Source organism: Manis javanica, chromosome 6, assembly GCF_040802235.1.
Source record: "Manis javanica isolate MJ-LG chromosome 6, MJ_LKY, whole genome shotgun sequence".
In the NCBI taxonomy this organism is placed as follows: domain Eukaryota; kingdom Metazoa; phylum Chordata; class Mammalia; order Pholidota; family Manidae; genus Manis; species Manis javanica.
Genome location: NC_133161.1, coordinates 86,874,524 through 86,890,278, shown reverse-complemented (window position 1 = coordinate 86,890,278; position 15,755 = coordinate 86,874,524). Strand labels below are relative to the sequence as shown.

The following is a 15,755-nucleotide window of genomic DNA, read 5'->3' as shown; positions in this document are numbered from 1 at the left end:
CTCAGCTCATCTTTATTCTGGGTGACTATTAGCCTCACTAAGAAGATGGGCTCTGACTATGAAGGATGAAGCAGGGAAAGAGGAAATGCCAATAGTCTCTGCTACAAGCAAAAGTTTTAAATCCTGCACTTGTATTCAAGTTGGAAGCCAATAAAGGAATTTAAATATAAGTTCAGAGGTACCCAGTGTAGTGATGCAAAAAACATGCTTCTATTAGTAGAAGATAACAGGCCAAGTGAACTGTTCCCTTGGTTTTTATGGAGGAAGTTAAAAAGTTTTACGTGTGAGTTCCTGAACACTTAAACAGCATAAGAGACAGAAAAAAGGAAGTTATGTTTCTGCAGCATAAAAACATAGCTGTTTAATCCACTTAGTTCTCTGAAGGAGCAACAGTTTGACAGAGGTAGGAACAGTGGTCACAATTTATTTAAACTTTCAGCAGTTTTAGATAAATTTCTACTCCAAAGGTTTATAAAATGTAGTCAAGTTTTTATCAGCAAAAGGAAACTAATTTAGAAATCGGAAAGGAAAATAAAGTTAGGAGATTAATGCTCTGGATGAAGAAGTATGATTGTGTGTCCCTCCAGATACAGAGAGATTTCTATTATCTAATATATTTTAAAATGTTAATTAAGCATGCCAAATGAATGGAGATAAATTATAGAAAGACCTGACTAAGCATGCCAAAAGATGAGAGGGATGCAGATAAGCTGCAAAACTGAGATATTTGAGGAAATGAACTTTGCAAAAGATTGTTTGTCTAAAGACAGTCCCAAACTGCCAGTAACCACACAAATGAGGGTCTAGGATTCACAGTCTTCCTTTTCCTTCCCTAAGACCGACATCCACTCAACTATGATGGCTCAGAGCTTACATAAGATGATGGACATAACCAACAAAAGTATTTAAAACCCAACCAAAAGCACCCTAGCTCCAAATGGATCTCCCCTGGTTCTCCTTTGTAATGCTGCCTGCTCTCCTGGTCACTGTACCGAGCGGAAGACATAAAAGAGAGAACAGGAAGGGAAAATAAAGTCCACAAGGAGGTTCTGTGTAAACAACACTAAAATAACAAACTCTCTTCAGTGTGAAGGACAAAAACTAAAGGGACTGTCGTCACAGCCCTCAGCTTCAGGGTCTCACCGACAAGCGTGGGCTGATGGGCCTCATCCTGGAACACTAAACCGAGAGGAAGCCTTGGAAGTAAAGGGAGGTAGATTAGCATAGATAGAGGAAACTTCATGCAGAAGGAGAGTAAGCCTCAGGAAATATTACGTTCCCCAACAGACTTCATGAGTTGTGAATGCAAGTGAAAGAGTTTGATACATTCTTGGGGTTTAAATGCATAATTGTGATTGAAGCGTATTTTAGACCCTATTTCTAGCTAGTTAAGGTTCATGTTGGAGCGTGGAGCCATGTCTGTCCATGGTGACTAAGTTAGGGACAGCATCCTGGACTTGGTAGCCCATGGCTCCCACTTAGCATTTCTTAGTATAATGTTTTCAGTAAAGCATAAAGACAGTGTCAAACCACAGACAACTGATAAAGTAACTACATAGAGCCTGGTGCCCTCAGGTTAAGAGCCTAAATGTCCTGCCACAATCCAGTGTCCATATTCCAAGCAAACTGCTGGCATTCACCAAAGAAAAATGAAATCAAGGTGCCAGGGGAAGGACACGTGTGAAAGCAACCCCTAGGTAACAGAAAAAAATGTCAATAGACCAATGTACGTATACCCTAGGCCTACAGATGCAGAAGGGCCCCTGGGCAAGCAGAAAATTATATAAAGTCCCTCTAAGGCCTGCCCAGGAATGGTTAGAATAGTTCCAGGATGCTTGAATTGGTTCATGTTCTGTTTCCCCAATACAGGGAGTCCTGAAACTTCATAAAATCAAGCCAGTTTATCATGGTTTTTAAAAATTACTTTAGCTCACTAACCATGTGAATTGCAGTATCTGTTTTTATTATTGATATATTTTTTTCATTTAAGTACAATTGATATACAATATTATATTGGTTTCAAGTATACAACATACTTGAACAGTTATTCAACAGTTACCATATTATTAAATCATTACCCCCACTAGTGCAGCTACCACCTTGTCAACATGCAAAGACTGACTCATAATATCGTGTCTCTGGCTGTAAATCTTTTACTCGCCTGAGACATCTGACTAGTGTTTCCCCATCACTGTCTTGCAGATTTGTGAATATCCTTCTCCCTCCCGATGCTAAACAGATCGCTACTCGCTTCCGCTGGTGGCAGCCCAGGCACGACGGCCTGGATCAGAACGACTGGGCCCTCGACAATGTCCTCATCTCAGGCTCCGCCGACCAGAGGACGGTCATGCTGGACACCTTCAGCAGCGCCCCCGTGCCCCAGCACGAGCGCTCCCCCGCGGACGCCGGCCCTGTGGGGAGAATTGCCTTTGACATGTTTATGGAGGACAAAACGACAGGTACGGCCTCACCCGTGCTGAACAAAAATCCAGTGGAAATGCGTTCGGATTTGGGTCTTTTCAAAAGAGTGGAACGGGGTACCTTCTCCAGATTCTCAAATGGTTCAGAAACAGTGGAAGGGGTTTCACCCTTTTGTTTCTCTCAGTCTTCCTGGTTTACATTGTAACCATCTTTTATTTCCTTCAAGCAGCAAGTACGTTTTCATAGATAGAATTCTATGATTGCATTGATAGGATAGTTTCCTTTTCATAGAAACTTTTCACTTCTCTGTTTTCTGTTTCCTATTTTGGGTAGAAAGCCACCACTTCCTGGTTCTAATATTCAAAGACCAGTGTTTCATTTTGCTACATGGCAGACATGTTTGTGATAGCGTTTCATGTTTCAGAGTATCCAAGATATCACTTGTTACCTTCATTCTCAGTAGGAGCTGCGCAGGACTCCTGGTGAATGAGGAAGCTTCTCTTCATCCTATTCTTGTTGTAATGTCTTGTTTCTTTTTATTTCATGATGCTATTCTGGTCACCTTTTTTTAAAGTGATGTCTTATATTATGTGGCTTTGTCATACCACATCCTTGGTTATACCACACGAAACATGGTATCTTCAGGGAAACGTAGTGATGTTTCATTATACATCTCATGCCAACACTGCAAGTGTTACCTGAATAGTGAGAACAGAAACAATAAACCACTATAGATTCATCATACAGTGGGATTGTGTCACGCCCAATTCGGCACTAAAATCTTGCATAGAAAGGACAATCTGGATGTATTTTACAATAAATAAGACTGATAACCTCAAGAGAACTGGAATCTATGCTGAAAAAAATTGAAATTTGAGGAATATTAATAATTTGAAATACTTAATTATTAATGTTTTATTATAAAAGTAATACATATTCAATGTTTGAAATTGAGAAAATACAGAAAATCATGAGAGTGAAAATAAAAATCACCTGAGGATAGCTATCATCAATATATTGGTATTTTTCTTTTTTCTATGCCTTTATATAATAAACATTAACAAAATTATAATCTTAAATTGTACATATCTGGAGCCTGCTTTTCTCATTCAGAATTAAATCTTGATCATTTCTCCATATCCTTAAGTATCCTTGAAAATATAATTGTAATAGCTGTATAATACTCATCATAACTTTTTTACCATTTTGACATTGTTGAATATTTAGATGAATTATCCTCATTAATTCATGTTAGGATATCATATGGCACAGTGGTATAATTGAAAATACATAATACAATCATACTTTTAAGGAGAAAAAGCTTAAAATGTTCTCACCACTACCAAGTATTCTTATTTTTTGAAAAAGGTTATTGAGAAGATTTGCTTATATAGATGTGGGTCAGAACTTTACCAAATTACTCATTTATTTTTCCCTGTGTAATGATTTATTTAAGTGAGTTTATGATCAGAGAATAATTTAAGCATTGCTTCTGTATAAGTAAAAGCAAATATAGATTATTTTCTCAAGTACCTAAAATACAGATTTTTTTACTTAAGGTTTAATTGGTGACATACAATTGAAGAAACAAATTTTCCAGCTACTTCCAGAAATGCAAAAATGATGTTCCTAGAAACTGCAATATCTACTTACAAAAGTAGTTTCTGATATTGCAGAAGAGATTGATGCTGGTTGATTAATGCAAGCCCTTTCTCATCAGGATTACAGAGTTCTAGCAGAAAATATATACCCCCATAATAAACTGACTTAGAATACTCTTACTATATTTAAATTTCTGTGTACTTTGACTCTTGAGTCCTATTATCTAAGATTAAATGTAGCCCCAATCACATGGCATGAAACTAACAGATAATGGTATTGTGGTAGCCACTTGAATCCCAGAGATAAACTGCTTGGTCTATAGGCATGTGCTGTGTTCAGACAAAATGAAAAGGAGGCCACACAGGTGAAAGCTGAATTCCAGTTAAGTTGTTTGGTCTCTTCTCTGACCCCTAGAGGCCTTCCAACTCTGTGACTTGCACAGTGGCCCCAAACTTCCGGTTGTACCCATTCATCTCCACTGTAAATGCTGCAGCTAACCAGGAAACTTTCAGAGAAAAGGTGGACCTATAAAATCAAAGTATATCGTGAATTAGATGCAGCTTGTGTATATATTTAATTTCTGGCCTTTTGGGAATATAATCATAATGTCAAAACAGCTCTTGAAGAAAAGAAAGGGAATTGTGAGGGGCGGGTGTGTGTGTGAGAGAGAGAGAGAGAGACAATATGATATACTCTGAACTAACCAAGTCATAATCTTGCTACTTAAGTTTCCGTAGATTCTTACAAGCTTTTTTTTAAAAAAAATCACTTTACTCAGGTATAATTAGCATACAAAAAGCTGTAGATATTTATTATGTACAACTGGATGAGTTATAAGTATATACTCATGAAATCATCACAACAATCCAGGCTATAAATTTATCAATCATCTCTAAACATTTCCTCCCAAACCCTCTCTTTTTTTTTAAATATTTCTTTTTCTGTTATGATAAGAGAACTTAACATAAGATCTACCCTCTTAGCAAATTTTTAAGTATACAGTTCAGTATTGTTAACTATAGACCCTATGTTGTTAGTAGATTTCTAGAACTTACTCATCTTGCTTTACTGAAACTTTTTGAGACTTTCCATGTGTCCCTCTGCCCCAAGACCTGGTAACCACTATTCTACTCTCTGGTTCTATGAGTTTGATTATTACAAGTTTTTTTTTAATTCACTAGACAATATTACCAGAATTTGAATAAAAGTAGCTAACTCACTTCCCTATCACATTACTAAAAATTCTTTCTCCTTTGCATCCTGCCTAAAAAGTTAAATATCTATCAGAAAAAAATATATACATTTTCTGTTGCTTTTCATTCATAAAACATACAATACACTCTTTTTTTTCCAAATGTAGACTGATATCAGATATTAGGTATATCGCAATCTCCCAGTATTCATGTTCCTAAAACAATGGGCTTCCACTAGTGTTTTGTCTTTGGATTGATGTAATATGTTTTTTTGTCTGTTTTTTCCCAGAGTCTGTCTTTTTTATTTTTATTATGGTATCATTGATTTTCAATCTTATGAAGGTTTCACATGAACACCATTGTGGTTACTACATTTCCCCGCATTATCAAGTCCCCACTGCACACCCCATTGCAGTCACTGCCATCAGCACAGTAAGATGCTATAGAGTCACTACTTGTCTTCTCTGTGCTGTATTGCCTTCCCCGTGCCCCCCTTATATCATGTGTGCTATGGATTGATGTAATATGTTATAAGACACTTCTACTTAAAATAATTCCAGATCTTGCTTAAAGTGAAAATTTGCTCCAAGTGTTTTTGTCATAAATTTTTAATAATTTTTTTCTTCATTAAGTGAATGAGCATTGGCTATTCCATGATGATTGCACAGTAGAAAGATTCTGCGACTCCCCTGATGGTGTCATGATTTGTGGCAGTCATGACGGAAGAGAAGTGTATGCAGTGACCCATGACCTGACTCCCACTGAAGGCTGGATCATGCAATTCAAGGTGGAAAATGCCGTGGTCTCCATTACATGAATAACCACATACTAGCAATATAAAAAAGAAAAAAATTATAGGAGGATCATATAATATTTCATTGACTTAATATATACTTTGAAAAATAAAATTTAATATTAAGGTAATATACATCTCAACTATATATAACTTAACAATTAAAAGTATTTTATTTCTGAACTTTCCCAGGTGAACATTCCATAAGAGTAAATGTGTTTCTACTCAGGATTAAATACTGATACAGCAAAACACTGATAATAAAAATATAGAATATGGATTTCAATTCCCTGAGTTTTTATTGTTATATGACCTTTGCAATTTTTTTCCTTTTATGAGAAGATTAAAGCTATTATGGTTATATGTACTTTTCTATACAAGAGCGTTTTGATGTTTCTGGAGTAAGAAAATTATAGGAAACAAAGGCATGATTAGTATTAATGCCAACATCAGTTTTGGCCAAGATTTTATGTCAACTAATTTATTTTATGTCAACCAGTATATTGTCTAGTTCAGTTCCACTGTATTAGCAACAAATGTCACATTCTGGCTATCTGCATCCACAAAGCCTTCTGTGCCTTATTAAAAACACCTTCTGTTATCACTTCATTGCATCTTACTTGTAGTTGGAGGTGATTTATTGAGAGTCATAAATTGAATGGCAAAATAGTAAACTTGGAAAAACTGTTAGCAATCCTTCTTGGTTGAGCTTTCTGCCAAATAGACATGCCAGACCATTAGCACAACAAACAACAATTTGTAAGAGTAAGCCCAGGCCTTCCAGGGCAATCAGCCAGCCATGGCAGAAGCACAGGCTTAAGCTTCTTTCCAAACTCCCTGCACAATGTATTTGGCACTTTCTCTAAGTCGTCACTTTGGGCAACCATGCCAACTCCTCTATCCATCAGCAGAACAAATAACAAACCTGAAAATAGAGGGTGGGTATAGTACAGTGTCAATCAAGTGACCAGCAATTTCCTTTCTGCCAAGTCCTTAGAGCAAAAATGTCTAAGATGGTTTTAATACCTTAATCATCTTGCTTTTCTCTTTCTTAGATCTCTGTTGGATGTAAAGTGTCTGAAAAAGTTGCCCAGAATCAAATTCATGTGCAGTACTCTACTGACTTTGGTGTGAGCTGGAATTATCTGGTCCCTCAGTGCTTACCTGCAGACCCGAAATGCTCTGGGAGTGTTTCTCAGCCATCTGTGTTTTTCCCAACTAAAGGATGGAAAAGGATTACCTACCCACTCCCTGAAAGCTTAGTAGGAAAGTAAGTAGAATATTAAAAAGCCTGGTTCCAAGCATCCAGAAGCAGATTAGGGACACTGTTATTGAGCCTGAAACTATGTGTGACTGGGGGTAAAATGCTCTCTTCCTCCCTAACTTTAAGGATCCTCTAATTGGTAACCTGCATAATGAGCTAACGTGAGGAGACCTCAAGTTGTAATCCTCAGACCTGTCAAGATGGGCCTTAACAGGCCCTTCCATTTTCCACACCTCAGTGTCTGAAAATGGGGACAGAGCAATAGTCATGGCCTTGGAGCCAGGTGAAAAGGTGTATGCTACCTTAGGGACCTTGTACACTGTGCCCCCCCCACCCCCCGCAGCATATGCTCTCCACATTACTGCCTTGTCAATCCATGACAGATGGAGCCAGGAGCAAATCCTGCCTCATCATGCTATTTGCACAGACCCTAAATCTTCATGCTGTTTGTAAGTGTGGTTTGTAGGCTTCATTTGTCTTTACCAAAGCATTGTGTTCTGCACCTGTACTGAGAAGAAATAAGCGTGGAGTAGTGGTGAACTGAGATGATTGAACTGTCATGTGAAAAGTGTGTGAATAACTTAATTTAAGGAAATTTCAAAAGATTTCCCTTCAACTGTAAAATTAGGGAAAAAAATACATTAAAGTATTTGATGTGTAGGTCCACCATGTGCATCACAGAGTCTGGATAAATGAAGAACCTTCTTGTGAAAGAATTATGATATATGATCAGACAGAAGAGCCTTTATAAGGTGCTTACACATGGCTCTTGCAGTGCCCCATAGGTATCATTTACTACATGACCACTCACTGTTTCCTGGAACAGCGACTAAAGGGCTTAGTCAATTAACATGTTAAGAAACTAAATCAAGATGCTTTTAGCTGCAGGTGACAGAAAAAAAAAATTAGAATTGACTCAGTTAAAAATGAACTGTACTTTATGATGAAAAAATCTAAATAGAAGTGGCCTCTGGAATTGGTGGATTCACAAGCTCAAAGATGTCTTAAAGGCATTGTTATTTCTCATTCTCTTACTCTTCTTCTTTGCTCCACTGTCCACATACGGGTGTCACACTCTGCTTCAGACCAATTCCCCTCATGAACATAGACGGCTTCCAGAAAAGTGGAGCAGAATGCATCCTTACATCCCGTAGGAGAGAAAAAGAGTTGCTTTTCTTTCAAACCAAGCCTGAGCCATTAGCTCCTTGCATCCCATTGGTACAAATTAGCTCAGGAATGCATTAGTCAGGAGGTAGGGGAATTACATTTGATGATTATCTCATATAACTCATCTGCAGTGAACGGATGTTGGGGAGCCACCGTAATGTCACTGCCTCATTTTCTCCCTCCTATTCTCTCTCTCTCTTTTTAAATAAGAATGTGTAATTTACATTCAGTAAAATGCCCACATCTTAATTGTTCAGCACAATGAGTTCTTACCATTGGTTATTCTGTAACCACCACATAAACAAGGTACAGAACATTTACATTAGCCCAGAAAGTTCCCTCAGGCACTTAGGGCTCTTTACACCAAAATAAGTGCCGTGTATTTTAATATAAGGTTAATTATGAGACATATTTTCCCTAGAAGACAGAGAAGAACAATGCTGAAATTACAGTCTCAAGGAAATTGTCCTTTAATATAACCCTTTCAAAATTCTTTTCTAATTAGCATAGTTACTCTGAGAATATTGATTACCTCCGGGGAATTCCGAACTTGCTGTTTCCCAGCCATCTGAGAGCTGTGTGTGTGCTAACAAGGCTCTGTCAAAAGATCCACTCACCTTCTGTTCGATTTCAGGAATGCAATTAATGATTCTAAATTGTGACGCAATGACTGAATTCCAGTTCATAAGCAACCAGGTTTATGAAGGTTACAGATTTGTATTTTTAAATGTTCCTATTGCTTGAAATTGATATTTCACTGTATTTTTATTTTGTTTTACAAGATTGCTCACACATTATAAAATTTACACAAAACTGGCTTTACATTTCCATTACTAGAAATGGGAAGATGATGGCAGTCAGAAAACTTTTATTAACCCATTTCATCCTATCAGACTGTCTTAAATGTTTTTTCATCTTGAGCACTGAATACACATACAGAAACATGGACCTGAATAAAGTTAACTTTTGTCTTTCTTTCCTTTGCTTTTATGTTGCTAATAGTCCAGTAAGGTTCAGGTTCTATCAGAAGTATTCAGATGTGCAGTGGGCAATCGATAATTTCTACCTGGGCCCTGGGTGCTTAGACAACTGCAGGGGCCATGGAGATTGCTTAAAGGAGCAGTGCATCTGTGATCCAGGACACTCTGGACCCAACTGCTACTTGACTCACATGCTGAAGGTAATTATAAAGCCTGGAATAGAAGCCCCATGTACTTGCATTGCAGGCCATGCCTTAAGAACCAACAAGTGTGAGACCAGTAATTTATAACAATGTTTTTTGGGAACCCCTGTAAATAAATCCTTTGGGTGGAAACTAAAAAATATGCCTTAGATTTCTTAGATACAAGAATATTGGAATCAAGCTCTAATAGCCCATTCCTAAAATAAATCAGACTGTATGGATTAAAGAACATAAAATTCAGCTGTTTCTAAAGCAGCTTCTTAATTTAAAGTCAATATTAAGCCTTCTTTATTTCACTTTTTAGTAGATGTACTGTTTAAAGGAGAATACTGTTGTTGTTATGAAATAGAGCAAATAGTGTAGATGCATTACCACAAAGAAACAAATTTTCAAAAAGGACTAACCAGTAGCTGAATTTTTTATCAGAAAATATAATGTTCTGATTTGCTGACTGCTTAAATGTGGTTGTATATTAAGAATAGAGAAGTCATTCTTGGAAACTTTAGCTATTATATCATTATTTAATTTGCAAAGCAAATGGAACTGCCTAACACAATTGCCATATCCACATTCTGTTTCTGTGAGTAAATATAGTGCATTGGTTATTACAGTAATGGGAAAATGACTAAGCCCAAAAAGCACAAGTGATTGGAATCAAACTAAGTGGAAAATAAAACCTGTTCTATTAACTGTACTTCAATTTTTTTAAAAACTTATTTTGTCATTTTGTTCTTCTATAATACTTTAACAACTTTTGAATTGGTAAATTAGAATAATAAAATTGGAGCAATACTCACCTGTGTCTGAAGCTGTTAGTCTATTTATTATCAAATGTGATTATAACATGAGAAATATAGCCACAGGTAATGAATAAACTAAAAAAGTGTACTTTCTTTCATGTACATTCCATTGGCATTCCTCATTTGGATAAGAAATTGTGCAAATCTATGTTATGAACTCTGTTTCCAACCTTTTTAATGAGAGTTTACATGGTTAATGATGCAGGTCTTCAGACTCTTATATTCTTACATGTAAACCTACATTTTAAAAATTGCATTTATATGCTAACATCAGTGAGATAAGGTAAGACTGACACATAACTCCATGTCTTTAACTATAGAGATGGTTATGTTTCAAGTTTGAACAAAAAAGGGCCTACTGAAATAATCTTAAACAATAAGATACAACTAGACAACTCTCCTAAAGAAGTGAAAAGTATAGTTTTTCAGTATACAGTTACTTCAATTGCAACTATAACAAATTGTTTTCTTATTTCTATCATTTAATGGACAAAAGAATTGTGCCTAAACCAATGTAAAATGAATGTACTATGGACAAAATGAATAGAAAATCAATATCTTGACTATGATGTGAGGAGATGAAATAATTCTATTTAAAAATTGTAGCCATAATGAATCCTAATATTTTACTTATCAGCTCTCTTTGGAAAATAGACTATTCCTAATTGTTGGCCATTCTTAGTTAAAAAAATAAACTAGAGACCCAGAGAAAATATTTTTTTCTATATTTTGAGTACTTGTCCCTATAATTCTAAATCTTGGCCCTGATAAATATATGAAATGTCTTTCAAACTGCCTTCCAAGATTGATTTTCTTTTAACTTCACATGGAAGGAAACCTTTGGTTTCGGATGTCCTTGCCTAGCCATATGGACATCCCAGCTTCACTCTGTGCTGGGAGCTAAGGGTCCTGGTTGCCTAAAGCAGTCTGTAAAGTGAGGAGCACATACTTCCAGGGGAGAACAAGACAATCCACTGGGAAATGTTAGGGAAAGAAGTGCTAGAACATTTGTTTTTTTATCTTATTCCCCTAAATTTTCATTTTTTGTGCACATTTCCTAATATAATAAATTACAATACTACTTCTATACACTATACTAATATATATTAGGGAGTATATGCTTAAGTGACTTCACAAATAAGAGTGTTGCTACAGTCAACTTTACAATCGTTTTATTTGAAGATTCTTTCTAGACTTCAGGTTCCAATGATTAAACATGTATTTAAGCAGTTTAAATGAAGCACATTGTAGAGATACCTTGTTTTTTTGTAAAGTACCTTTGGAAATGCATTTTAACCAGCTCTATTTTGCTAAAGTCCAAGGTGTAATTCCATAGTTACTTTCTGAAATTGTAACCCACATCCACTTATTTTTTTCTAGACTTTCCTGAAGGAACGTTTTGACAGTGAAGAAATAAAGCCTGAGTTATGGATGTCCTTAGAAGGTGGAAGTACTTGTACTGAGTGTGGGATTCTTGCTGAGGAAACTGCCCTCTATTTTGGGGGCTCCACTGTGAGACAAGCTACTACTCAAGATTTGGATCTGCGAGGGGCAAAGTACGTCAGTTTTCTGTGATTTTTATCAGAGCATTGCAAATTGGCCCCAAAGTAAGGAACACATTTGTGGAAGAAGTTGTTAGCCAGGACTTGGGTAGACTCTTTGTTCTAATTAACTATTCTGATGAGTAACATGTGCTTGCATCCAGATTCCTGCAATACTGGGGGCGCATCGGTAGTGAGAACAACATGACCTCCTGCCATCGGCCCGTCTGCCGGAAAGAAGGCGTGCTGTTGGACTACTCTACCGACGGAGGCACGTTTCAGGGGTTAAGCCACACTTTGGAGCAGGTTCCCAAATCCCACCCAGTGCCCCTCACAAAAGTTTCTGCAAACTTTGCTGACTTTGCAATGAGAATATTGAAAATCACAGAGAGAAAGCTACAGATCTCAGTTGCATTACATGTTCCATATGTGTGACTTACGTGTTATGCAAAATCTACCAAAAAGAGACTAGAAAGAAGTCACATGAAAAAATAAGCTCCAAATATTATGAATAAAAAAAAATCTCTATGTTTAACTGAAGCTTGATTATAAACAATACAATTGATTATAAACAAAACAATACAATGAAAACAATTACTCGGAATACATAGTGTTCCGAGTAAGATAATTTTCAAAACATTTTAATGTGTTCTTAAAAGCTTTTGTGTGAACAAGCACATAATAAATCTGCAAGAAAACTTTATTATGAAAGAAGATAATCTGAATTCATGAGTCTGTCATAGACTGTTTTTAAGACAGTTCTGTTTTATTATCTTGAAGAAGCTAAAACCAGACCAACAACCAGGAGGTCTTTAGAAAATCAGCTTTAGAAGATAGATATAATTATTAATAAATAGCAGATAAATAGATGGGCCTAAGATATTTTAGGATACTCAAGAAGTGTTTTCTTCAGTAATTTAGACAACCCACTTATAGTCTTATCAATTAATGAGACAAACTTCATGACAGTCCAACAAATTAAAAACTGTATAGAATTATAATAATAGCTATATTTTAGTACTAAGAATTCTTGTCCACAAGCATGCAAAACATGGGTATCACTCATTATTTATGAAAAACAATGCACATAGCAATCCAGAACAAAATTTTAAAAGCAGAAAATATAACATTTTTATTTCAGAGTTTTTATTTTTGGCCAAATATTTCTAAATACCCTTCCCCTCTTATCATCAGCCTCATTTTGACACAATGTGTATCACAATGACTTACATTAAAGTCAATGCAATCAATTCTCATTTCCTGATTGGAGATTTCTCTGGGAAGCTTCCAGTAGTTGCAGTATACTATTGATTTTTTTTTCCCAGGTAAGTTACTATATGGTATATTTGTTATTATAGGGATTACCTGGACTTTGCTCCATGAGATGGATTTCCAGAAATACATTTCTGTTAGACATGACTACATACTTCTTCCCGAGGATGCGCTCACCAACACCACTCGGCTTCGCTGGTGGCAGCCTTTTGTGATTAGCAATGGACTTGTGGTATCTGGGGTGGAGCGTGCTCAGTGGGCACTAGACAACATTTTGATTGGTGGAGCAGAAATCAATCCCAGTCAACTCATGGACACTTTTGATGACGGTAAGAAACAAGACATTCAACTGTCTTTCCTGTGAGCCTGTGTCTGTTAATGTCTGTATGTCTACATGAAAAACATTTAGAAGAATGCCTAGCACATAATCACAGCTCAACAAATGTTAACTATTATTTTACCCAGTGGTTTGTAAATCTTCAAGGTTGGCTGCTTGTTGAAATGTCAACTAAGAATCTAATAAATCCTGTTAAAGACAACATGCCTAATGCTAAATATAATTTTGAAATTTCAATATCCTAAAATAATTCTAGTATTTTTTTATGAATTCCTGCACCATGAGATAAACATTGCACTGGTTTAAAATAAGAATTTTGTAGTGGTGCAAGTCACCCAGACAAGCAATTACATTTTGAAAGTTGGGTAATCATTATACTAGCATTTAATAATCTTTTCAAAATTTTATTTTCAACTCAAATTTATATATTATACCAATAAAATAAAATTAAAATAAATATTAAAGGATAAGCAAAAAGCTAGAGCATGGACATTTAAGTAATTCAACAGTAAACCAATCAGTTCAAGATAGTAACATACCATGTTGCTTCCAATTTACCTTAACAGAAGGTACTTCCCATGAAGAAAACTGGAGTTTTTACCCTAATGCAGTAAGGACAGCAGGATTCTGTGGCAATCCATCCTTCCACCTCTACTGGCCAAATAAAAAGAAGGACAAGACTCACAATGCTCTCTCCTCCAGAGAACTCATTATACAGCCAGGATATATGATGCAGTTTAAAGTAAGGAAGGGGAAGTGGCTCTTAAAAGCAAAATATGGCATTATATTTGGGGTATGGGGAGGGGAATGCTTATTTGAAGAACTATAAGGAAATGACTGATTGAATTCACTAAGATTCTTTATCTTATGAATAAAAGAAGTAATCTTTTTCAAACAGTTCATCAGAAAATATTATTTGAGCATAAATAATTTTACTCAGGTAAAATCTGAGTATGTTGGGACATAGCAGGAAATATAACTGTATTATATCTCATGTAATCTTGAGTTTAGTTTCTCAAACCTTGGAAATAAAAAGCTCAAATAGGTGCCTCTGCCTAGTTTCTCTCTCTCTCTGTCTCTCTCTGTGTCTCTCTCCCTGCTACCCCCATTTCTCCACCTCTTTCTCTTACTCTGCCTATTTCATACAGCAAGCCATTTTGCTTCTTTATCTATCCCTTTCATTATCTTTCCATTCTGCTTTTGTCTCTGACTTCCAAACACAAAGCCTAGTTGGAAGTTATCAAATCCTCAAGATTTCAAAAGGACTCTCAAATCTTTTAAGTGCATATTTTATTCATATAGAAGGGTAGAAGGGAAGGCATAAGAGATGATTAATAGATATTCAGAGAGAAAGATAAAGCAGTATCAATTGATGTCTTTCTTATTGCAAAACACAAAAAGGGTGCAGCAGTGGGGGGGCATTACAGAAATGCACTTTATTACTAGATCGTTTAAAAGACAGGCATCAGTTGTTCTAATACCCTCATTGAAAAAGATATGCTACAATGATGGTTAATAGTAAGAATCCCTTCTAGCAGAAATAAACATGTATCATAGCTGGTGGAAGAAGGAAATGTGGAGTTACTCTTTAATGGGTGAAGAGTTTCAGGTTTGCAAGATGAAAACGTCTGCAGATGTGTTGGAAATAAGGGTAGGAGGGTGCTCACTCTTTCTCAGCTCTGTTAAACTCTCCTTCAGAGACCGGAAGGTGGGTGATGCAAGCCTCCCAAATGCTTCTACTCTCTAAGGACTTACTTTAACTTAGTGGCATGAAGGATATGCAGGATGTTCAAGATCCTATGTCATACCATTTCTGATTCTAGGCCTTTAAGAGGTTTTCCCTCTACTTGGCCTACACAGGGCCCACATCAAGTCAGCATATTTCAGGGACTTGACTGGGCCTCCTCTGCTGCTGCCTCTGTCAGTCCAGAACTGAAGAGATGGACTTTTTCTTCTCCAACCAAATCTATTTCATTTTTTTAAAAAAGTTTGTCCCCAGAAATTCAATAATTAAAGTATCACTAAACCTGCATTTTTTTAAAGTCACCATTGATGTTCTCAACACTGTACTCAACAGCTTCACCCACTCCTTGACTCTTCTCTCCTCCCTCTACCATTTGGCACTGTGTCCTTGCCTCTCCAGCCCATGGCATTCTCTTTCCCCTCCGCTCCTGGGTTCTCG

The 15,755-nt window shown here is 36.5% G+C and overlaps 1 protein-coding gene across 2 annotated transcripts in view; it reads left to right on the top strand.

Moving 5' to 3' along the window:
• Positions 1–15,755, top strand: part of RELN (reelin) — a 514,773-nt gene that overhangs the window by 479,990 nt on the left and 19,028 nt on the right. For both annotated transcript variants that reach the window (XM_037001388.2, XM_073238979.1), the window contains exons 50-57: positions 2,203–2,459; positions 5,849–6,003; positions 7,065–7,279; positions 9,443–9,620; positions 11,804–11,979; positions 12,129–12,235; positions 13,323–13,565; positions 14,140–14,315. In XM_037001388.2, the coding sequence (XP_036857283.2) occupies positions 2,203–2,459; positions 5,849–6,003; positions 7,065–7,279; positions 9,443–9,620; positions 11,804–11,979; positions 12,129–12,235; positions 13,323–13,565; positions 14,140–14,315 (1,507 nt within the window). The remainder of the gene's footprint in view (positions 1–2,202; positions 2,460–5,848; positions 6,004–7,064; positions 7,280–9,442; positions 9,621–11,803; positions 11,980–12,128; positions 12,236–13,322; positions 13,566–14,139; positions 14,316–15,755) is intronic.